Below are 25,272 nucleotides of genomic sequence, written 5' to 3' on the forward strand. Positions count from 1 at the left end.
CCCCCTTTTGTGCCCCCGGTGGCACCTTGGGATCTTAACGTGGTGTTGAGTTTCCTGAAATCCCACTGGTTTGAACCACTCAAAACGGTGGAATTGAAATATCTCACGTGGAAGGTGGTCATGCTACTAGCATTGGCTTCGGCTAGGCGTGTGTCAGAATTAGCGGCTTTGTCACATAAAAGCCCCTATCTGGTTTTCCATGCGGATAGAGCAGAATTGCGGACCCGTCCACAATTTCTGCCAAAAGTGGTTTCATCCTTTCATATAAACCAACCTATTGTGGTGCCTGTGGCTACTACTGACTTGGAGGATTCCGAGTTACTTGATGTGGTCAGGGCTTTGAAGGTTTATGTAGCCAGAACGGCTAGGGTCAGGAAAACAGAATCTTTGTTTATCCTGTATGCTTCCAACAAGCTTGGTGCTCCTGCTTCAAAGCAAACTATTGCTCGCTGGATCTGTAACACGATTCAGCAGGCTCATTCTGCTGCTGGATTGCCGCTGCCAAAATCAGTTAAGGCCCATTCCACTAGGAAGGTGGGCTCTTCTTGGGCGGCTGCCCGAGGGGTCTCGGCATTACAACTTTGCCGAGCGGCTACTTGGTCAGGTTCAAACACTTTTGCAAAGTTCTACAAGTTTGATACCCTGGCTGAGGAGGACCTTGTGTTTGCTCATTCGGTGCTGCAGAGTCATCCGCACTCTCCCGCCCGTTTGGGAGCTTTGGTATAATCCCCATGGTCCTTACGAAGTCCCCAGCATCCACTAGGACGTTAGAGAAAATAAGATTTTACTTACCGGTAAATCTATTTCTTGTAGTCCGTAGTGGATGCTGGGCGCCCGTCCCAAGTGCGGACTTCTTCTGCAATGCTTGTATATAGTTATTGCTGTAATAAGGGCTATGTTATTGTTGCATCAGGTTTGAACTGATGCTCTGTTGTTGTTCATACTGTTGACTGGGTAAGTTTATCACAAGTTATACGGTGTGATTGGTGTGGCTGGTATGAGTCTTGCCCTGGATTTCCAAAATCCTTTCCTTGTACTGTCAGCTCTTCCGGGCACAGTTTCTCTAACTGAGGTCTGGAGGAGGGACATAGAGGGAGGAGCCAGAGCACACCAGAATCTAAATTCTTTCTTAAAGTGCCCATGTCTCCTGCGGAGCCCGTCTATTCCCCATGGTCCTTACGGAGTCCCCAGCATCCACTACGGACTACGAGAAATAGATTTACCGGTAAGTAAAATCTTATTTTCTTTAAACATTCTTTCGTCGAATGACTTGTGTGCTTTTGGCATGGGCGAATTGGGAACTAATTTTGTAGAAGTGGCTCAACATGGGCAGCACAAGAGGTATAATATAGCCATGGCAGCATCATTGGGTGGGAGAGGTGCTGTACTGCAGATATGGAATAACAGAATAAATGAGGACAGTGCAGTGTACTGAGTGCAGTGGGCTGCCTCTCATGTGGGGGTCACATAATAACACACACAACAGGTCCCACAGACATGTCGGCCTGCCAGGAATCTTCCTGGTGATCCCTATGGCCATTCTGCCCCTGGCTTTTGGTCATTGGCTTGCTGTATGACCCACATTCTCTTGAAATGTAGCTCATGGGCAGATGTCCTGACAATATTCTGATATAGTTCAGAATTCATTGTCCCATCAATGATTGCAAGTCATCCTGGGCCAGATGCCGCAAAACAGGCTAAACCATGATACCGCCACCACTGTGTTTTACAGATGGTATGAGGTTTTTTTTAGATGGACTGTAGTGTTCTACTTTCTCCAGACACCTCTAGGTAGCTGCAGGGCCCGGCTACTTCTCACATAGGTAGCCAGGCAGAGCTGGAGCTTCCCGTCCTTGGTACGCTCCGCCCCTTTAGACTTCCCCTTCTGTGTCCGCAGCATCTGAAGAGCTACAGTGTTTGGGTTTGAGGAGGCTGGTAGAAGCTGCGGCTCCATAGCAACGTAAGTATAACCTAGCACACACGTTTTGTGACCAAGCTCCTTACCCATGAAGCCATGACCCTTTATTCTTGCTGCGCGCCTTCGGTGCGCACTGTTCCTATTTTAGTTATGAGGGGGGGCACCAATTCTCTTTCTGACACAGGGCACCAAAATGTCTGGTTATGGCTCTGGGCTTTTGTACTTCCATTCTGAAGCAATAATGCATAGTCTTACATTTAAAAGGCTAGAAGCTGAGGAAATGCACTTAGCAAGCTGTTGAGAAAAATGCAGTTTTGTTGGATTCTTATGCCCTTATTCTTCTTCTCAGGATGAATTACAAACAGTTATGAAACCACTATGTATAGAAATGCAGAAGAAACCAAAAAATCCCAATTCCAAAAAACATCTGAACAAACCATCAAAAACAGAGGACAAATCAGTTGCTTGCAAGATGACAAAGCCTGTGTACAAGAAAATTGCAGTATCTCCTGTGTGCTTAAGTCCCGATTCTATTGAACAGATTAGAGGTGAGAACAAGTACCTCAGTTTAACACAAACATTACGTGTAAACATTTTGGGGGAGATTCAAATGTTTGAAAAGTCGGTTGGGTGTCTGTGTTTTCATGTCTATTAGGAAAAAATAGACCCCCAACTGACTTTTCAAACATTTGAATCTCCCCCTATGAATGGTACCAGTAAAAGCAATATACTGTAAGTATTAAAAATTTTTATTTCTCTTACGTCCTAGAGAATGCTGGGGACTCCAAAAGGTCCATGGGGTATAGACGGGATCCGCAGGAGACATGGGCACACTATAAGACTTTGAATGGGTGTGAACTGGCTCCTCCCTCTATGCCCCTCCTCCAGACCTCGGTTAGATTCTGTGCCCAGAGAGACTGGACACACACTAGGGGAGCTCTCCTGAGTTTCTCTGAAAAGACTTTGTTAGGTTTTTTATTTTCAGGGAGACCTGCTGGCTACAGGCTCCCTGCTTCGTGGGACTGAGGGGAGAGAAGTCAGACCTACTTCTTCTGAGTTAAGGGCTCTGCTTCTTAGGCTACTGGACATCATTAGCTCCAGAGGGTTCGATCACTTGGTGCGCCTAGCTGCTTGTTCCCGGAGCCGCGCCGTCAACCCCCTCACAGAAGCCAGAAGAAAGAATCCGGGTGAGTATACAGAAGATTAGAAGACTTCAGTGACGGCAGAAGACTTCAGTAACGAGGTACCGCGCAGCGGTCGCACTGCGCGCCATGCTCCCACACACACTTCCAACGGCACTTGCAGGGTGCAGGGCACAGGGGGGGCGCCCTGGGCAGCATGTTACTGGAAGTTAACTGGCAAAAGCATATATATATTATAAGTGCCTAGGCACTAAATTATAACCCCCGCCAGTATAAATATTACGATTTTGAGCGGGACTACAGCGCGCCAGTGAGGGGGCGTGGCTTAGCCCTCACAGCTTATTAGTGCCATTTTCTCTTCACAGGCTGCAGAAACGCTGGCCCGGACCTCCACTCTCCTGATCAAGTAACATGGAGCAAAACAGGGGGTGGGGGGGCACAGTAATTTGGTGCTATTAACCCTTTTTTGAACATCGCAGACATCTGAGATTTGATTTCAATACTGAAATAGGCGCTGGGGTGTGAGCTGGTAAACTCCCTCTGTGTTTCTCTAACAGGCTTCCCTCTGGTATTCTTAAGTATGATTGAAAACGATACACCTCTCATAGATACGAACACTAAAATGATAATAAAAGGACACAAAACATAGTGTAATCCAATAAAATCAGAGGCGTTTCTTTTATTCGTTACTGGTCCCACTCACATGGCATTGATGGTATATTTGCATGTAGAAGCCATATATATAACTGCTTTTCACTCCACAGTGATGCGGGACGGAAAGAGTTCCAAAGAGCACTTAAAATAAGAGAAATTGAAATAGTGCAATACCGTCTGTACTTATATAAAAAAATGGTATTTTAATAAAGGACACTCACAAACATAGGTTTAAAAACAGCATAGCAATAAAAAGATGTAACATGGATGTTAGGGGCTAGAAGGAGACAGCAGCCAGCAGGTATAGATGTATAATCACCACCACTCCCAGTTCCTTGGGAATGTCCTCACGCTGTCCTGTATGTCTTTCCACAAGCTCCCGTCAGTCCAATGTAAAAGTCCCAGCTTGAGCGCTTTCGGATATAAAATCCTTCATCAGAAGCGTGATGGGACATACACGCTGGCTGCCTTAAATAGCAGCCACATTTCCATAAAACGGAGACAGCTGTGAATAATCCGGCCGAACGGATCCGATCTGCAGGAAGTGACGTTTGCGTTCCACTCCCGTCTCGAAAACCGTATTGCCGGAAATGACGTATGCGGGTCAGTGAATGGGCGTGTTATGCGTTCCATTCATCTCCGTTTGCGATCTCCACTTAATTTCCAATTCATGACTCCCAAAGAGTCCATAAAAGATATAAAGGGTAATATATGGTATCAGAATACATTATTACAGCAAGAAAAATGGATATAGACACACAGTTAAAAACGGGTGCAGATAATCATTTTAGCATGAATCCAAATATTCATTTAAGGCCATAGAAGAGATATAGCATTCAACCAATAAGAATTAAACCAATAAGAAGTTTTAAAAAAATTAATTAATTAAAACTATTATTATAAAAACCACTTCAGCTCGAAGTCGGTGTTCAGACCAGCAGGTACCAAAGTTTTTAATTTAAAAATCCATTTCATCTCCGCTTTCGACAGTGCAATGTCGATTTCTTTGTTCCGTGGGGTAGGGTTAACAGTTTGAATGCCCCAAAAGGATTTGAAATGACAGGGTTTACATGCATGTTTCAGTTTGAAGTGTTTTGAGACTGTATGGGTATCTAATCCTTTTTTAACATTATAAATATGTTCGGATAGTCTTGTTTTTAAATTCCTACCCGTCTTCCCGACGTAGATTAAACCACAATTGCACTCCAGTGCATAAATAACATTTCTGGAGTTGCATGTGATGAAATCTTTTATTGGATAGGAAACACCACCTACTGAAAATTCTTTTATTTTACTTGCTCCACTTGTGCATTTGCACATGGCGCACAGGCCGCATCTATAAAACCCTATACTTCTAATACTTGTCCTTTTAGGAACCTCAATTGAACTATGTACAAGTTTGTCCTTGAGAGATTTGGATCTTCTATATATAAAATCCGGTTTAGATGGTAATAAAGGACCCAAGATTGGATCTTTACTGAGCACCTTCCAATGTCTTTTCATTATAAACTCAATCTCTCTATATTGGGAGTTAAAGTTTGAAATGAAGGACCATTGGTAATTTTTTTCTTCTTTAGGTGCTTTCCGATTAGTACCATGGATCAGATCTTGCCTATCTATAGTTTTTGTCTTATCCTGGGCTTTTAATAAAACTTCTTCACTATAGCCCTTCTCAATAAAACGATTATGTAATTCATTCAGTTGTATTTCACATATGTTCTGATCAGTGCAATTTCGTTTAACTCTTAAAAATTGGCTATATGGAATGCCATCTAACCAATGATCATGGTGTTGGCTTGCCCTTTCGATAAAACTATTAGAATCAGTGGCTTTTCGATATAATTTTGTATTTAATGAGCCATTTTCTATATAGATACAGAGGTCCAAGTACATTATCTCATCCCGACTTATAGTGGTAGTGAGCTTAATATTAAATTGATTATCATTGAGTTTGGTAATAAATAAATCAAGCTCCTTTATATCTCCGTTCCATATAAAGAATAAATCGTCAATGTAGCGACGCCATAGCACCAGGCCCGCCCCGAGCTGCCCTCCATGCCACACTGTTAGTTCTTCCCAGTAGGCCATGAAGAGGTTAGCATAACTCGGGGCGAACCTGGTGCCCATAGCCGTCCCCACACGCTGGAGATAATAGTTTCCATTAAAAACAAAATAATTATTTCGTAATATAAATTTAATACCTTCTAGAATGAAAACCTTTAAATCAGCTGTATAATCAGATGTTTCAAGAAAAAAGGATACTGCTTCTAAGCCCTTATCCTCCTCTATAATTGTATAGAGAGAGGATACATCTGAACTCACAAGGACAAAATTATTTCCCCATTCCAATTCATTTAGTGTAGTTAATAATTGTCCTGTATCTTTTAGGTAGGATTTGGTCTGTTTCACTAGTGGTTGTAAATAATGATCTATCATCATTGAAAGATTGGAGGTGATGCTATTTACCCCTGATATTATAGGCCTACCCGGTGGGTGAACAGGATCCTTATGAATCTTGGGTAGGCAATAGATGGTAGGGATTGTGGGATGTTCTATATTTATAAATCCCCACTCATCCTTTGTTATTACACCCTTAGATAATGCTTCTGTAGTCCATATACGTAATGATTCGCTAATTTTTAAGGAGGGGTCCGTTTTAATTTTTAAATAGGTGATCCCATCACCAAGTTGGCGGTCTATTTCACCTATATAGTCTGTTTTGTCCATTAGTACCAGACCGCCCCCCTTATCGGCTGGCTTTATGATGATATTCTCATCATTCCTTAAAGATTTTAAAGCGAACCATTCTCTTTTGGTAAGATTGCACTTCTTACGTTTCTTTCTCAGGGTTTGTTCAACATCATCTAACACAAGTTTGCTAAAGCAATCTACAAAACTGCCTTTCGCAAATGATGGATAAAAGGAAGATTTAGGCTTGAATTGAGACCCAGATGGGACTTCTGTCTCACCCAAACCTTCCTCTTTTTTATTAGCAAAAAACCTCCTCAACGTTAGTTTGCGTATAAATTTTTGCAAATCCACGTAGAATTCAAATGGTTCTAATTGACTTGTGGGGGCAAACTTCAACCCTCTAGTAAGAACTTTTGTTTCATCTACTGTAAGTACTCTCTTACTTAGATTAAATATCTTAACTGTATTTATGAGACTTTTTTCTTTGGTTACAGTAGTTTTTTTCTTTGGTTTTTTCTTAATCCCTCCCCTTTTACCTCTTTTTGTTTTCATGCCAATCTTATGGGGGTTTAGGGGTTTAGTTTTCACTAGAACCTTCTTTTTCGTGGTGGATTCCTGTCTAAAAAATGAGTCCTCTGTGGTCTTTCTCCTTTTTGATTCCACTCTTTATAGGGGATATCATCATCCACAGGATATATCTCTTCTCTATCTCTCCAATTATATCTTTCTTCCCTTCTGTCTGGCCTTCTAAAATTCTGTTCCCTATAGTTATCTCGAAAATTTGTCTGTATATCTCTTCTCCATGTTTTATTAGACATATTTTTCTTTCGTCCTCTATATCTTACTTCTTGCCATTCATTCTGCCTCTCTGAGATTGGTTCTTTAAAACTGCCCCTTCTATTTCTAATGGGTTTGGATTTTTCCTTCACTGGAACACCTCTATTTGTATCCTCAGTGGAATCCTCACATTGATTATTTTCTTGGTTTTTATCCTTATTTTTATCCCTAAGATATTTCTTTTTCTTTCTCTCTTTTATCTCTCGTGTCTCTTTATTTAATTTTCGTACAATTTCTGCTTCTGCTTCTTTTACATCTTCTGAGTCTAATGAGGGTTCTAATGTGGTGCGGAGATCTGAAATTTCATTATTTAAAATTTGTAGATCTTTTTTCCTCTCTCTTAATATAAGATCTATTAGTTTGTGTGAACAATTGTCCAAAATGGACTCCCATTCTTGCCTAAAATCCTCATTGGAGACTTTAAAAGTGGGATTTTTTATCATTTTTAGGCCTTTAGGGATTAGTTTTTCCATTTGGTATCTTTCTAATGTATTGATTTCCCACCACAACCGATTTTCTTTAAGGAGGGCTATATCTAGTTTATGTAAAATAGATGATAGATCCTCGTCACATAAGTGAACATCAGAAACCTCATTCTCAAACATTTCATCAAAAACATTTCTTCTATTGTCTCTAAATGTGAACATATTAGCAGCAAGATTAGATAGGTGAAAAGAATATCAACCGAACAAAACAAGTGATCTTTTCTTGCGCTTATACTAGATAGCAGCCTTTAATCCCACAAAAGGAAACCTTCACCGTGGTTTCAATATATCACAACCAAAAAACAAAAAGTGTGAGAAAAAGTGGCGCAACTAGACACTTCTAGAGATGTAAATTGGAAACTGCTTACACACTGGTATTCTTAAGTATGATTGAAAACGATACACCTCTCATAGATACGAACACTAAAATGATAATAAAAGGACACAAAACATAGTGTAATCCAATAAAATCAGAGGCGTTTCTTTTATTCGTTACTGGTCCCACTCACATGGCATTGATGGTATATTTGCATGTAGAAGCCATATATATAACTGCTTTTCACTCCACAGTGATGCGGGACGGAAAGAGTTCCAAAGAGCACTTAAAATAAGAGAAATTGAAATAGTGCAATACCGTCTGTACTTATATAAAAAAATGGTATTTTAATAAAGGACACTCACAAACATAGGTTTAAAAACAGCATAGCAATAAAAAGATGTAACATGGATGTTAGGGGCTAGAAGGAGACAGCAGCCAGCAGGTATAGATGTATAATCACCACCACTCCCAGTTCCTTGGGAATGTCCTCACGCTGTCCTGTATGTCTTTCCACAAGCTCCCGTCAGTCCAATGTAAAAGTCCCAGCTTGAGCGCTTTCGGATATAAAATCCTTCATCAGAAGCGTGATGGGACATACACACTGGCTGCCTTAAATAGCAGCCACATTTCCATAAAACGGAGACAGCTGTGAATAATCCGGCCGAACGGATCCGATCTGCAGGAAGTGACGTTTGCGTTCCACTCCCGTCTCGAAAACCGTATTGCCGGAAATTACGTATGCGGGTCAGTGAATGGGCGTGTTATGCGTTCCATTCATCTCCGTTTGCGATCTCCACTTAATTTCCAATTCATGACTCCCAAAGAGTCCATAAAAGATATAAAGGGTAATATATGGTATCAGAATACATTATTACAGCAAGAAAAATGGATATAGACACACAGTTAAAAACGGGTGCAGATAATCATTTTAGCATGAATCCAAATATTCATTTAAGGCCATAGAAGAGATATAGCATTCAACCAATAAGAATTAAACCAATAAGAAGTTTTAAAAAATTAATTAATTAAAACTATTATTATAAAAACCACTTCAGCTCGAAGTCGGTGTTCAGACCAGCAGGTACCAAAGTTTTTAATTTAAAAATCCATTTCATCTCCGCTTTCGACAGTGCAATGTCGATTTCTTTGTTCCGTGGGGTAGGGTTAACAGTTTGAATGCCCCAAAAGGATTTGAAATGACAGGGTTTACATGCATGTTTCAGTTTGAAGTGTTTTGAGACTGTATGGGTATCTAATCCTTTTTTAACATTATAAATATGTTCGGATAGTCTTGTTTTTTTTTTTTAAATTCAATACTTTTTATTTGATTTTACAGATTTTCATGAACATTTCACACAAGAACAGACAAACGTAACATTACTCGTACATCCAATTGCATAAATCGATCGCCCAGGCATAGGGCGCATGGTGCATCATTTGTGTATATTAACACCCAAAACATGTGTTCTTAGATGAATTATATTTTGCGATTATCACATCTAAGCATAACATTTCCAACATAGATGTCAGCGTATTAGAACAAGCATAGTAGATCTCAATAAACCTCAGCAAGGCCGGCCGCGGGGCAACTACCCCCAGAATATACCTGGACATAGTAAGGAGAAAGACGCAAGGCTGGATTTATGCATCTTTGAAGTATTTAGATTCTATCCACCTGCCCCATATTGCACCCCATTTCCTCTCCACCTTCCTTGCCAGGAACACAAATTTTTCGTGTGCGACAGTTTCGTTGACCAAGGCTATCCAGGCCTTAACTGTCGGGGCCTCACCCGCCAGCCACAGCCGGGCTATACAAACTCTGGCTAAAGCACATAGGTTGACAACGTATCGTCTGCTAGGTGGGTCTAAAACTTCTTCATCTACTATCAACAGGGTACATAGGGCAGAAGTGCATATGGAGGAGGGGACCCCTGTATCACATATGGTACGTATGACAGCCATCCAGAATCGGGACACGACAGGACACATCCAAAGTAGATGCCAGAAATCAGCCGCCATGATTCCACACTTAGGGCATTGGGAGCTGTGAGTCCCCCCAATGTGTGCCAACCTGACCGGGGTCATATATACTCTATGCAAGATATATAGCTGTATTTGCTGATATCTGACAGAGGAAGTGGAAATCCGATGGGCACCCATAGCGGTACTCCATGCATCATCCGACAACATGCCCACATCCGATTCCCACCGTCCCCGGAGAGCAGTCAGAGGATCCGCATGATGTAGCTGCAGAACACGACCATATATCTTAGAAACCAAGTGACCTGAGTCTAGTGTCTGCAACATTAATTTGACAGGGGAGTCAACAAGGATCGGAGGACCATCCGGGAATTGGGTAGCCAAAGCGTGTCTTAGTTGAAGGAATCGGTAAAAGAACCCCGAGGGGACATTATGTGCCTGTTGAAGTTGTTGAAATGAGTTAAGGGTCCCGTCATTATATATATGTTTTAAGGAGTGCACTCCCCACCTACCCCACACTTCCCTGATCTGAAGTTGATTTAGTTCCGGTAACCCGTACGCATTATCCAATGGGATATCAGGATCAATACCATGGCCTCGCATCACAGAATGCACCAATTTCCATATTAGGATAGATTGTTTAATCAGTGGCAGCGTGGACATCTTGACGCTACCACATAAGAGCAACTGCAAGGGAGAGCCCCCAGGGTATTCATGGTGCAACATCAGCGAGTGCAAAGCCAAGGCATCGAGGTCTGTAACCCACTCCCAAACATGCGCCAGCTGCGTCGCATAGTAATAAAAGCGGAAGTTGGGGAGAGCTAAACCCCCCATGTCCCGCGACCTGGGAGGAAAGCAACCCATTTATTTGTTTAAAAATCTTCAGCGGGATATATACGGGAGATTGTTGGAGAACATATAGGAGTTTGGGTTGAAAGACCATTTTTACCATATTTACCCTCCCTGTGACTGTCAAGGGTAATTTCCCCCATACCCTCACCCGACTACGGAGATACGTTATTTGTGGAGTGATATTTAGGGAGGAGAATTTTTGAGGATCATTAGACACCCAGATGCCCAAGTATTTGAATGAGTCCACCCATCGCAACGGGAGGGTCACCAGTGGGGAAGCAGGAACCTCCCCCCGGAGTGGGATAATAAAGGATTTCTCCCAATTAATCAGGAGCCCAGAGTATCGCCCGAACTCAACAATAATCTCCAAGATCCTTGGCATAGACTCAGCATAGCGGTCCGCAAATAGCAAAACGTCATCGGCATACAATGCCACCCTGTCCTCGCGGGCACCTACCCTGAAGCCAGTGATCCCCGCGTCCGTCCTCAAGAGGCACGCAAGGGGCTCAATGGCCATAGCAAATAGAGCAGGGGACATTGGGCAGCCCTGTCGTGTACCCCTAGCTAAAGGAAAGGAATGAGATACGAAGCCATTGACCGTCACCCTCGCCGAAGGGGAGGAATACATCAATTGAACGTATTTAATGAAGTTTGGGCCTATACCGAATCTACGCATAACTTCCCACAGATAAGCCCATTCTACGGAATCAAAAGCCTTAGCGGCGTCTAAAGAAACGACTATGGAGGAGGTGGGGTCTCTAGAGGGGAGTTGTAGATGAGTAAACAATCGACGCAGATTAATAGATGTCGACTTATTGGGCATAAATCCCGTCTGGTCCGGATGTATAATGTGAGATATGACTGTATTTAATCTACCAGCTAGAACCTTAGCTAATATCTTAATATCAGTGGGTAGGAGGGATATAGGGCGATAGGACTCAACTCTCCTAATATCCTTATCTGGCTTAGGGAGAACCACAATCAATGCTTCCGCCATAGATGGAGGGAGAGATTCCTGTGTAAAAATGTGGCCGTATAACTCTAGAAGGCGAGGGACAAAAAAATCCAGATGCTGCCCATAGACCTCTGAAGGTATGCCATCCATGCCGGATGCTTTACCACTAGGGGAGGCCTTAATAGCAGCCATAATCTCATCAGGTGTAATAGGCGCTTCCAGCAGATCACATGCCTCGCTGGATAGTGTGGGGAGGGAAACAGCGTCCAAGTAATCAGTGAGATGTAATTGTGTGCCCTCCAGTTTAGATTCATACAAACGACTATAATAGGACGCAAATTCAGCCGCTATTTGTGGGGTTTGAGTTAGGGAAATGCCATCAGAATTTAAAATCTCAACCACTACATTATTAGGTCTATCACCCCGGGCCAGGGAGGCCAAATACGCCCCCGGTTTATCACCCGTAGCATAAAATGTGTGGGAGGAGAAAAGGAGTCTATGCTGAGTCTTCTCCATTAGATAATCCTTCCATTCTTTCTGAGCCGATAACCAGGCTAACTTAGAACTATTTAATGAATCCTGCAGGTATTGCAGCTCTGCGGCGACGCTCCGGGCCTCCAATACCACCTCCCGCTGCTTATAAAAAGACTTCAGGTTAGCTACCCGTTTAATCAAGCTCCCTCGCAAAAAGGCCTTAAACGTGTCCCATAAAATAGAGATAGCAGTTCCGGCACTATTTAACTCAAAGAATTCCCGCCATGCGGTCACCATATGGACGAGCCAGAATGGATTAAATTTCCATACAGCCTGGCCCCTAGAGCAGTTAAAATCTAAAGTGAGGATCAAAGGGGAGTGATCTGATATTCCCCTAGTTTCATATCTAATATCGCTCACCCGGGGGACCATGTCGTTCGAGAGGAGGGCCAGGTCAATCCTGGAGAACGAAGAGTGGGAATGAGAGAAACAGGAGTATTGTCTAAGAGACGGGTGTCTCAATCTCCAAGGATCGACCAGGCCCAGCCCCGACACCACATTCGCAAAAGAGGTATTCCCAGGGCATGTAGTCGATGGGGACCTAGACAGCCTGTCCATTGCCGCGTCGAGCACATTATTAAAATCCCCGAGGCAAATAACCGATATCCCGGGGGAAGAGGCCATGAACCCGGCAGCCCTCTTAAGAACATCAGGGGAATAGGGAGGGGGCACATAAACCGCCAAAAGGAGGACTGGGACGTAAAATAATCTACATTTCAGAAACACATACCTCCCCCACGGGTCTGTCTGCACAGATTCCAGCACGAAGGGGACGGTCCGCTTAATAAGGACTGAAACTCCACGAGAGGCAGAAGTATACGTAGAATGGTATGCCCATCCCACCCATGGCCTTTTTAGCGAAAGAATCTTATTCCCCACCAAGTGTGTTTCCATAAGGCAGACCACATCAGCGGCACAAGTTTTAATCTGTCGAAGTACCAGAGACCTCTTAACTTTGTCACTAAGACCCCTCACATTCCACGATAACAATTTAATCCCAGCCATAACGCATCAAAGATAAAATAAATGTAGCACCCCGCGGCCAGCCAAGTCCACCATGCTTATGTTCAGTTATCAGAAACCAATGCTCAAATAGTACAACAATGAACCGTATCCACTCGCACCATACATCCCCACACACAATAAAACCATAACCCAGAACCCTTCTCCACCCCCCACCCTGTATACCACCCCCAACTTGCAGCATACTTGGATCCCAAAACTAAACACAAATACCCAAATTCAAATATACAACCTTCGTTGCACCATTAAGTGGTGCAAGTGTACCCTGATCGGGGCCAAGAATATAATGACTCTTGGGAGAACAGAGATAGCCTCCAGCCACCAACCAACACCCCTCCCCAAACAATATAGGAGGGGAAATCGTAGACATCCCCCCCTGGGTCCGTGCATACCCGACACAAAACAAGCATACACCTATATTAAAGAGCTAAACATAGCGAACCGCAAGCGCAACCCCCCCCCCCCAATTCCCCCAGAGGCATCAGGAGATAACATAACCTCTAGGGCCCACCCAAAACATCGAGGTGGGCAGACAGGCAGTCCTCCGACCCGACGAACCCGCGGGAGCAGGGTAGGGCAACTAGGATTCAGGAGTATAACGGACAATAACCTATTCCAACACTCCCGCAACCTCCTGCCGCGCATTAATAAACATACATGTACAGCCCACATAAGTATTAACAAGGTGAGAGCACGAGGAGAGGAGGGAAGTAAAGAAACATGACTAATGCAAACAGGGTATAGTTAACATCGAAGTTAGGCTGGAGACTCAGGGATCCGCCAGGGCACGTCTCGCCGGAAAACGTCTATCCAGCCACGCCGTGGCCTCACGAGGAGTCGTGAAAAACTTTGTTTCTCCATCAGCCACTACTCGCAACTTAGATGGGAAGAGCATGGCATACGGTAGGTCAAGTTCACGGAGCCTCCTCTTAACAGACAGGAATTGAGCCCTATCCTTTTGTACATCCATGGCAAAGTCAGGGAACACAGATATGGGCGATCCATTCCATTTCAAGGGGCCCTTAGTGCGAGCCAGCCGTAGGACTGTGTCGCGGTCTCGGTAATGGAGGAACTTAGCAATAAAGGTGCGGGGTGGAGCCCCCGGGGGCAATGGGCGCAGCGGAACTCTATGGGCCCGTTCCACGGTAAAATAAGGTGAGAATTCCTCAGTTCCAAAAGCATCACGAAGCCATTTTAACAGAAACTCTTCAGGAGATGAACCCTCCTCTTTTTCCGGCAAGCCGACAAAACGGACGTTATTGCGCCGCAAGCGCCCCTCTATATCCGTCAGTTTTTTGCGCACCTCTGTCATTTGAGATTCCAAAGCATCAGTTCGGCGACCCAGCGGGCCGACCGAGTCTTCAACATTGGATATACGGGTCTCAGCCTCGCCCACTCGTTCTCTCACTCGTTGAAGGTCCTGATGGATAATGGAGAGATCAGACTGCACTTGTCCAATCTTGTCCGCCAGACGCGCCTCGCTGGCAGTCACCGCATCTAATACTCTCTGCAGAGTAGCATCCGGATGGTCTGAGGAAGCGGAACTATATGCAGGAGATGGTGGTGCAGACTCAGATCCAGCATTTTCGCCTCCCCGCCGCTGATTGCCAGGATTCCGGACAAACTTATCCATTGCGCCCGCCGTCGCATTACTTTGGCGGCCGCGCACCATTTTAGACAACACGGTGTCGCTCCGCCTAGCCGAGCGGGTATATCAAAGCAAATATAAGCAGGCAAGAGGGGGGCGCCCGCGCCAACACCCTGTAGTAAGGGTAGCGCGGTCAGGGCAGGTTATAAATATGTATAGCCAAACAGCAGGGCCAGGGGTTGCGGAGGTAATGTATGACCGCCTGAAGGAGCAGGGAGTCAGGTAAGCACAGCCGTATATCAAAATTGAATAGTCCCCCGCACTGATCTCTAGGCAGGGTGAGAGCAGGATCTGCCGGTCAGAGACATGTAGTGGAGAGAGAGGGGGGAAGGACACATTCAGCCCTGCAAATTTGTCACCAGCTCAGATATGTCCCTGTATATTATAGTGCCCTTGAGGGTTGCAGTGGGCTCAGAGAAATCGCGGGAGCCGCACTTCCGGTCTCGCGGGCCCGCGGTGGTGGAGGATAACAGTCCGGGCGGCTGTAGACGCAAGCTGCGTCCACCAGCAGGCTAGTACGGCGGCAGTCGAGCCCTCCTCACCTCCCTTCACAGAAGCGCTGGCGGCGGTAAGAAGACGGAGGTGAACTTCCGGTCCCTCGGGCGGCACGGGTCTTCGGCGGTGCAGGGCGTCTCAAGCTCCGCTGATCCTCCTCAGGTCCTCAGCAGACACGCCGGGCAGCAGATGGGTGTCCCTCGCCTCTCCCCCCAGAGACACGGGCAGCGACGGAGACGGAGAGCGGGAGCCGAACTTCCGGTCTGCGGTGAGCGCGACGTGGGAGCTCCAGCACCAAGCAGGGCCCGCCGGGCAGACAAACAGGGCTGCAGGAGCTGGAGGAAGTCTGATATCCAGCCCAGATTCACTCCACAGGGGCAGAGGGTATTCAGACAGCGCTGTCCTCAGTTTCAGACCCAGGGAGGGAGTCCAGGATAATAAAGCAGGATATTCAGGCTGGAGAGCTGCACTGTGCAAGTGCTACTCCATGCTCGTCCAGGCCACGCCCCCGGATAGTCTTGTTTTTAAATTCCTACCCGTCTTCCCGACGTAGATTAAACCACAATTGCACTCCAGTGCATAAATAACATTTCTGGAGTTGCATGTGATGAAATCTTTTATTGGATAGGAAACACCACCTACTGAAAATTCTTTTATTTTACTTGCTCCACTTGTGCATTTGCACATGGCGCACAGGCCGCATCTATAAAACCCTATACTTCTAATACTTGTCCTTTTAGGAACCTCAATTGAACTATGTACAAGTTTGTCCTTGAGAGATTTGGATCTTCTATATATAAAATCCGGTTTAGATGGTAATAAAGGACCCAAGATTGGATCTTTACTGAGCACCTTCCAATGTCTTTTCATTATAAACTCAATCTCTCTATATTGGGAGTTAAAGTTTGAAATGAAGGACCATTGGTAATTTTTTTCTTCTTTAGGTGCTTTCCGATTAGTACCATGGATCAGATCTTGCCTATCTATAGTTTTTGTCTTATCCTGGGCTTTTAATAAAACTTCTTCAGTTTTATCGAAAGGGCAAGCCAACACCATGATCATTGGTTAGATGGCATTCCATATAGCCAATTTTTAAGAGTTAAACGAAATTGCACTGATCAGAACATATGTGAAATACAACTGAATGAATTACATAATCGTTTTATTGAGAAGGGCTATAGTGAACCGGATTTTATATATAGAAGATCCAAATCTCTCAAGGACAAACTTGTACATAGTTCAATTGAGGTTCCTAAAAGGACAAGTATTAGAAGTATAGGGTTTTATAGATGCGGCCTGTGCGCCATGTGCAAATGCACAAGTGGAGCAAGTAAAATAAAAGAATTTTCAGTAGGTGGTGTTTCCTATCCAATAAAAGATTTCATCACATGCAACTCCAGAAATGTTATTTATGCACTGGAGTGCAATTGTGGTTTAATCTACGTCGGGAAGACGGGTAGGAATTTAAAAACAAGACTATCCGAACATATTTATAATGTTAAAAAAGGATTAGATACCCATACAGTCTCAAAACACTTCAAACTGAAACATGCATGTAAACCCTGTCATTTCAAATCCTTTTGGGGCATTCAAACTGTTAACCCTACCCCACGGAACAAAGAAATCGACATTGCACTGTCGAAAGCGGAGATGAAATGGATTTTTAAATTAAAAACTTTGGTACCTGCTGGTCTGAACACCGACTTCGAGCTGAAGTGGTTTTTATAATAATAGTTTTAATTAATTATTTTTTTAAAAATTCTTATTGGTTTAATTCTTATTGGTTGAATGCTATATCTCTTCTATGGCCTTAAATGAATATTTGGATTCATGCTAAAATGATTATCTGCACCCGTTTTTAACTGTGTGTCTATATCCATTTTTCTTGCTGTAATAATGTATTCTGATACCATATATTACCCTTTATATCTTTTATGGACTCTTTGGGAGTCATGAATTGGAAATTAAGTGGAGATCGCAAACGGAGATGAATGGAACGTATAACACGCCCATTCACTGACCCGCATACGTCATTTCCGGCAATACGGTTTTCGAGACGGGAGTGGAACGCAAACGTCACTTCCTGCAGATCGGATCCGTTCGGCCGGATTATTCACAGCTGTCTCCGTTTTATGGAAATGTGGCTGCTATTTAAGGCAGCCAGCGTGTATGTCCCATCACGCTTCTGATGAAGGATTTTATATCCGAAAGCGCTCAAGCTGGGACTTTTACATTGGACTGACGGGAGCTTGTGGAAAGACATACAGGACAGCGTGAGGACATTCCCAAGGAACTGGGAGTGGTGGTGATTATACATCTATACCTGCTGGCTGCTGTCTCCTTCTAGCCCCTAACATCCATGTTACATCTTTTTATTGCTATGCTGTTTTTAAACCTATGTTTGTGAGTGTCCTTTATTAAAATACCATTTTTTTATATAAGTACAGACGGTATTGCACTATTTCAATTTCTCTTATTTTAAGTGCTCTTTGGAACTCTTTCCGTCCCGCATCACTGTGGAGTGAAAAGCAGTTATATATATGGCTTCTACATGCAAATATACCATCAATGCCATGTGAGTGGGACCAGTAACGAATAAAAGAAACGCCTCTGATTTTATTGGATTACACTATGTTTTGTGTCCTTTTATTATCATTTTAGTGTTCGTATCTATGAGAGGTGTATCGTTTTCAATCATACTTAAGAATACCAGTGTGTAAGCAGTTTCCAATTTACATCTCTAGAAGTGTCTAGTTGCGCCACTTTTTCTCACACTTTTTGTTTTTTGGTTGTGATATATTGAAACCACGGTGAAGGTTTCCTTTTGTGGGATTAAAGGCTGCTATCTAGTATAAGCGCAAGAAAAGATCACTTGTTTTGTTCCCTCTGGGTCTGTCCTCTATAGCCAGTGTGTTTGTGCATGTCGGTACGTGTGTGTCGACATGTCTGAGGCTAAGTGCTCCTTCCCGGAGGAAGTTGCTGGGGGCGCAGATAAGGAGTCGGGAGTGACTCTGTCGGCACCGCCGACTGCTGATTGGGTGAATGTGTTGGGTACATTGAATGCAAATGTGGCATTGTTGACTAAAAGACTGGATAAATCCGATTCTCAGACACAAACGTGGAGAAAATCCATGGAGGACGCTTTGTCGCAGGTACAGGCTCCCTCAGGGTCACAAAAGCGTTCATTTACCCAGATGGCGGATACGGATACCGACACGGACTCTGATTCCAGTGTCGACTATAGTGAGGCCAGTTTACATCCAAAATTGGTGAAGAGTATTCAGTACATTATTGTGGCAATTAAAGATGTTTTACATATTTCTGAAGTGCCTGCTGTTCCAGATACAAGGATTTGTTTGTATAAGGGAAAGAAACCTGAGGTGATGTTTCCCCCCTCTCATGAACTGAACGCTCTTTGTGAAAAAGTTTGGGAATCTCCTGATAAAAGATGGCAGATTCCCAAGAGAATTCTAATGGCTTATCCTTTCCCCTCTGATGATAGGGAGAAGTGGGAGTCATCTCCCAATGTGGACAAGGCTCTATCACGGCCGTCCAAGAAGGTGGCGCTTCCGTCTCCCGACATGGCTGCCTTTAAGGACCCTGCGGATCGTAAGCAGGAAACGTCCTTAAAGTCCATTTATGTCACCAAGGGTGCACTGCTCAGACCTGCCGTGGCGTCGGCATGGGTGAGTAGTGCTATTGGTAAGTCGGCTGATAATTTGGCATCTGACATGGATTCCCTGGATAGGGATAACATTATTTTGACTCTCGGTTATATCAGGGACGCTGCAGCTTACCTAAAGGATGCGGCAAGGGATATTGGCCTCTTGGGATCAAGGGCTAATGCCATGGCAGTCTCGGCCAGGAGAGCGCTGTGGATTCATCAATGGAATGCAGATGCCGACTCTAAGAAGGCTATGGAAGCTCTCCCATATAAAGGTAGTGTCTTGTTTGGTGACGGCCTCGCTGACCTGGTGTCTACAACTACATCGGTTAAGTCATCCTTTCTTCCTTATGTTCCTGCACAACAGAAAAAGACACCCCATTATCAGATGCAGTCATTTCGGCCTGATAAATACAAAAAAGGAAGAGGGTCGTCCTTCCTTGCCTCTAAAGGTAGAGGAAGGGGAAAAAGGTCCCCTGCAGCGCCAGGCTCCCAGGACCAGAAGTCCTCCCCGGCTTCTGCCAAGTCCACCGAATGACGCTGGGGCTCCCCTACGGGAGTCCGTACCGGTGGGGGCGCGTCTCCAACTCTTCAGTCAGGTCTGGTTTCACTCGGGCCTAGATCCTTGGGTGTTAGACATAGTGTCCCAAGAGTACAAACTGGAGTTTCAGGAGGTGCCCCCCCCCCACCGATTTTTCAAATCAGCCTTGCCAGTTTCTATCCCAGAAAGAGAAGTAGTGAGTGCTGCGATACAAAAGCTGTGTCAACAGAGTGTAATTGTCACGGTACCCCCGTCTCAACGGGGAGAAGGGTTTTATTCGAGCCTCTTTGTCGTACCAAAGCCGCACGGCTCGGTCAGACTGATCCTGAACCTAAAATCCCTCAATCTGTATTTGAAAACTTTCAAGTTCAAGATGGAATATCTTCGAGCAGTGATCTCCAGTTTAGAAGGGGGGGGTTTTATGGCGTCAGTCGACATAAAAGATTCCTACTTACATGTCCCAATATATCTTCCACATCAAGCTTTCCTGAAGTTTGCGGTGCAGGATTGTCATTACCAATTTCAGACGTTGTCGTTTGGTCTTTCCACGGCCCCAAGGGTCTTCACCAAAGTAATGGCAGAAATGATGGTACTACTACGCAAGCAGGGTGTCACAATTATCCCGTACTTGGACGATCTCCTGATAAAGGTGAGATCAAAGGAGCAGTTGCTAAGAAACGTGGCACTCTCCCTGATGATTCTGCAACAACATGGTTGGATTCTAAATTTGCCAAAATCGCAATTGATTCTGACAACTCGGCTGTCTTTCCTGGGCATGATTCTGGACACGGAACTGTAGAAAGTATTTCTCCCAGCGGAAAAGGCTCTGGAAATCCAGACTATGGTCAAGGAGATTTTGAAACCGGCGAGGGTTTCGATTCATCAATGCACTCGGGTGCTGGGCAAGATGGTGGCAGCTTACGAAGCCATTCCGCAGGTTTCATGCACGGATATTTCAGTGGGACCTGTTGGACAAGTGATCCGGGTCTCACCTGCACATGCACTGGAAAATAAGTCTATCTTCCAGGACCAGAATATCTCTCCTGTGGTGGCTTCAAAGTTCTCACCTCCTAGAGGGACGCAGGTTCGGGATCCAGGATTGGGTCCTGCTGACCACGGATGCAAGTCTCTGAGGCTGGGGAGCAGTCACACAAGGAAGAAGTTTCCAGGGAAAATGGTCAAGCCGTGAAGCTTGTCTACACATAAACGTTCTGGAATTAAGAGCCATTTACAACGGCCTTCTGCAAGCGGAACACTTTCTTCAAGGTCTACCTGTCCTGATTCAGTCGGACAACGTAACAGCGGTGGCGTACATAAACCGCCAGAGCGGAACAAAGAGCAGAGCGGCGATGGCGGAGGCCACAAAAGTTCTCCGCTGGGCGGAAATGCACGTGAGCACTCTGTTAGCGGTCTTCCGGGCGTGGACAACTGGGAAGCAGACTTCCTCAGCAGACACGATCTCCATCCAGGAGAGTGGGGTCTTCATCAAGAGGTCTTTACAGAAGTGAAAAGTCATTGGGAAATTCCTCAAATAGACATGATGGCGTCTCGCCTCAACAAGAAGCTTCCGAGGTATTGTTCCAGGTCAAGGGACCCTCAAGCCAGTGCAGTGGACGCCCTGGTAACTCAGTGGGTGTTTCAGTCGGTATATGTGTTCCCTTCACTTCCACTCATTCCAAAGGTGTTGAGGATAATAAGAAGAACAAGGGTTCAGACGGTACTCATCATTCCAGATTGGCCGCGGAGGGCCTGGTACCCGGATCTTCAGGAATTTCTCATAGAAGTTCTTGGCCTCTTCCTCTCAGAGAGGATCTGTTACTACAGGGGCCATGCATCTTCCAGGACTTACCACGGCTGTGTTTGTCGGCGTGGAGGTTGAACGCCAAATCCTAGCTAGAAAGGGTATTCCCGGGGAAGTCATCACCACTCTCCTTAAGGCTAGAAAGGAGGTCACGGCGAAGCATTATCCCCGTATTTGGAGAAAGTATGTGTCTTGGTGTGAAGCCAAGAAAGCTCCTGCGGAGGAGTTTCAGCTGGGTCGTTTCCTCCATTTTTTGCAGGCAGGCGTGGATGCAGGCCTGAAATTAGGTTCCATTAAAGTGCAGATTTCGGCCTTATCTATTTTCTTTCAAAAAGAATTGGCCGCCCTTCCAGAGGTTCAGACGTTTGTGAAGGGAGTGCTGCACATCCATCCTCTGTTTGTGCCACCCGTGGCACCGTGGGATCTTGACGTGGTGTTACAATTTCTTATGTCTCACTGGTTTGAACCTCTGCTTTTGGCCTTGGCGTCTGCAAGGCGGGTGTCGGAATTGGCGGCTTTGTCTTACAAGAGCCCCTATTTGATTTTCCATGTGGATAGAGCAGAATTGAGAACTCAACAATTTCTGCCGAAGGTGGTTTCTTCGTTTCACATAAATCAGCCTATTGTGGTGCCTGTGGCTCTCGATGTCGTAAGAGCTTTGAAAATTTATGTCGCAAGAACGGCTCAAATTAGGAAATCAGAGGCTCTGTTTGTCCTGTATGCTCCCAACAAAATTGGGGCTCCTGCTTCCAAGCAGACTATTGCACGCTGGATCTGTAATACGATTCAGCATGCCCATTCTACGGCTGGATTGCCGTTGCCGAAGTCAGTGAAATCCTATTCTACCAGGAAGGTGGGCTCATCTTGGGCGGCTGCCCGAGGAGTCTCAGCGCTTCAACTTTGCCGAGCGGCTACGTGGTCGGGTTCAAACACTTTTGCTAAGTTCTACAAGTTTGATACCCTGGCTGATAAGGACCTCATGTTTGCTCAATCGGTGCTGCAGAGTCGTCCGCACTCTCCCGCCCGGTCTGGAACTCTGGTATAGACCCCATGGTCCTTTTGGATTCCCCAGCATCCTCTAGGACGTAAGAGAAAATAGTATTTTAATACCTACTGGTAAGTCCTTTTCTCATAGTCTGTAGAGCAGGCATTCCCAACCACAGTCCTCAAGGCACACCAACAGTGCAGGTTTTAGTGATATCCAGGCTGCAGCACAGATGGTTAAATCAAAATAACTGAGCTACTAATTAAGTCACCTGTGCTGAAGGATGGATATCACTAAGACCAGGACTGTTAGTATGCCTTGAGGACCGTGGTTGGGAATGCCTGCTGTAGAGGATGCTGGGCGCCCGTCCCAGTGCGGACTGTTACTTGCAGTTGTATTGATCGGTTATATTCAGCTTGTTGCTGTTTTTAGTTCATACTGTTAACTGGTATTGCTTGTAAACCATGTTGTACGGTGTTTTGTGGTGTGAGCTGGTGTGTTCTCACCCTTGGTTAATAAAAATCCTTTTCCTCGAAATGTCCGTCTCCCTGGGCACAGTTCCTATAACTGAGGTCTGGAGGAGGGGCATAGAGAGAGGAGCCAGTTCACACCCATTCAAAGTCTTATAGTGTGCCCATGTCTCCTGCGGATCCCGTCTATACCCCATGGTCCTTTTGGAGTCCCCAGCATCCTCTATGGACTAGGAGAAAAGGATTTACTGGTAGGTATTAAAATCCTATTATTTTTGTCTTAATAAAATACACCCCTATTCCACTGCCTTGAAAATCCTGGGTTTTTGCACATGAACGCACATCAACCCTGGTTTTTGCGCCTCCAACCTGCGCAGCGAGCAGGGTAGGACCCAGATTAAGAGGCAGTGTAAATGCGTGATGTGTGCAACTTCCCTAACGGGACAGAGGCAAAGCCCCTATAACATACAGAAATGCCTTACACGTGTGTACGCATTCACATTAGCGCTTTCATCAGAGAAATTCATAGGCGTCTCCCAGTTCACAACTTCAAATAAGGACTCTGTTTATGTGGTGATACATGGCAGAAGCCTTTTGTACCTCTGCTATGCTAACAGAGGAGCCAGCTTGGACTAAGAACCTTACCAACTTAGTACATGTCCTAGTAAAGTTTTCCTCATTCAAAAGGAAAAGGTACTGTATTATTGTTCAGCTCTACAGCTACGTAAGCCTCATAAGGGCTTGTGGTGGTCCATTCCCTATTGGTATCAGACTCTCTGGAGTAAAGTGTAGTGGCTGATTATTTGGACTCCTGTTGTAAGGAAGGTAGACAACTTGGACCTGGCCATGCGGCAAACTCATTTTCTGCAGCGAGGTACACTGGTATTCCACAGGGAATAACATCGGGGTGTAGAGTTGTATCTTGATCCGAGACACCAACAGGCTAAAGCTTTAACTGCTCCCAGGATGCACTGCACCGCCTCCTCTATAGCCCCGCCTCCAGGCACTGGAGCTCAGTTTGTAAGTTGGTGCATGCAGTGCATGTCACTAACAGGTGGAGCTGCGCTAGGCAGCCCTGAAAAGAGCTTTTTAGACTTCAAGGGCTGCAGCACTTTCTATGTCTTTATGACATGCTGTGCTGCGGCTCCATTACCTCCCTCAGCGGCGCTGCATACTACCGCAGCCTGGTTCCCAGGTACTTGCAGCGGAGACACACCGTTTTTTCAGACACACCACCGCTGTCATTCTCCTGGATCACGTGGCTGCACTAAAAGGGGGGAGGTAAGGTAAATCGCGATCCGGTCGCGGCCCCAGGAGACGGACCGCGCTGCTGGCGTGGACACTGTGTCGCACAGGGACCCCACTATATCCACCAGGGCAAGGAGCACAGGTCAGATTTATTAAAATCCTATTGCAAAAGGCTCCACAGTACCCGATGGTGAAGTCCAGCAGTGGGGATAAGGCACTGATCTGTAGACCCTTCCCCAGCTCCAGCGCGCCATCTACTGCTGGTGTTCCCACCCTGTAGCTGCATCTCTCTCTCTCCCTCACTCCCTGACTGAGATTTTGGCGCCATTACATAGCTGGGCTAATCTCCCGGACTGCTGGGCACTGTCTCCTCTGTAAATCCGCCTGTATCATCAGCGCTGTGCATTAACAGACACTTAAGTATTCTACATGTCATTTTAGACAGTGTTAGTTAAGAACAAGTGTACTGCTATCTGAATATTTAGTACAAGTATTCTGTAATATATATCCAGTGTTTACTGTGCATTGTTATATCTGTATACATACATAGATCTAGTTTCAGTCAATAAGGTGCATAAAGTGCATTTAATTCATCACTTACAATCCAACGTTTCGGGGCCACAACGCCCCTTTTTCAAGGTGATACATAACAATATGTGAACACATCATACCTTATATACAGGAAAAGAAGACCCGCGAACGGGACGAGCTCCCGGCCCCCGGCGTGCATCACGCCCCCGGCCCGGCTCCACCGTGTAACGTGATGACGTACTTCCCTCCCGACTGCGTGGGTCCGTCTGCTTCCTGGATACCAGGATCGTTTGGTGTCGCCTAGGCGACCAATGTTTCCTATGCAACCCAGTGCATGATGACATCCACGTACTCGTTAGGAATAATACGCCCTATAAAACAAAGTGATAAGTGCAATAATGACATTTAGACAACAATGTAAAAACAAAATAGTGACTACTGGATCATTAGAGACTAATATCATATATCTGCATATACTTATTACTAGATGAAGTCATCT

General features: G+C 45.1%; 1 protein-coding gene across 9 annotated transcripts in view; it reads left to right on the top strand.

Annotated features, from left to right (window-relative positions):
* Positions 1–25,272, top strand: part of SYCP2 (synaptonemal complex protein 2) — a 1,046,702-nt gene that overhangs the window by 884,183 nt on the left and 137,247 nt on the right. For all 9 annotated transcript variants that reach the window (XM_063959338.1, XM_063959341.1, XM_063959339.1 and 6 more), the window contains one exon: positions 2,268–2,466. In XM_063959338.1, coding sequence (XP_063815408.1) covers positions 2,268–2,466 — 199 coding nt within the window. The remainder of the gene's footprint in view (positions 1–2,267; positions 2,467–25,272) is intronic.

This window comes from Pseudophryne corroboree, chromosome 3 (assembly GCF_028390025.1).
Source record: "Pseudophryne corroboree isolate aPseCor3 chromosome 3, aPseCor3.hap2, whole genome shotgun sequence".
Classification (NCBI taxonomy): domain Eukaryota; kingdom Metazoa; phylum Chordata; class Amphibia; order Anura; family Myobatrachidae; genus Pseudophryne; species Pseudophryne corroboree.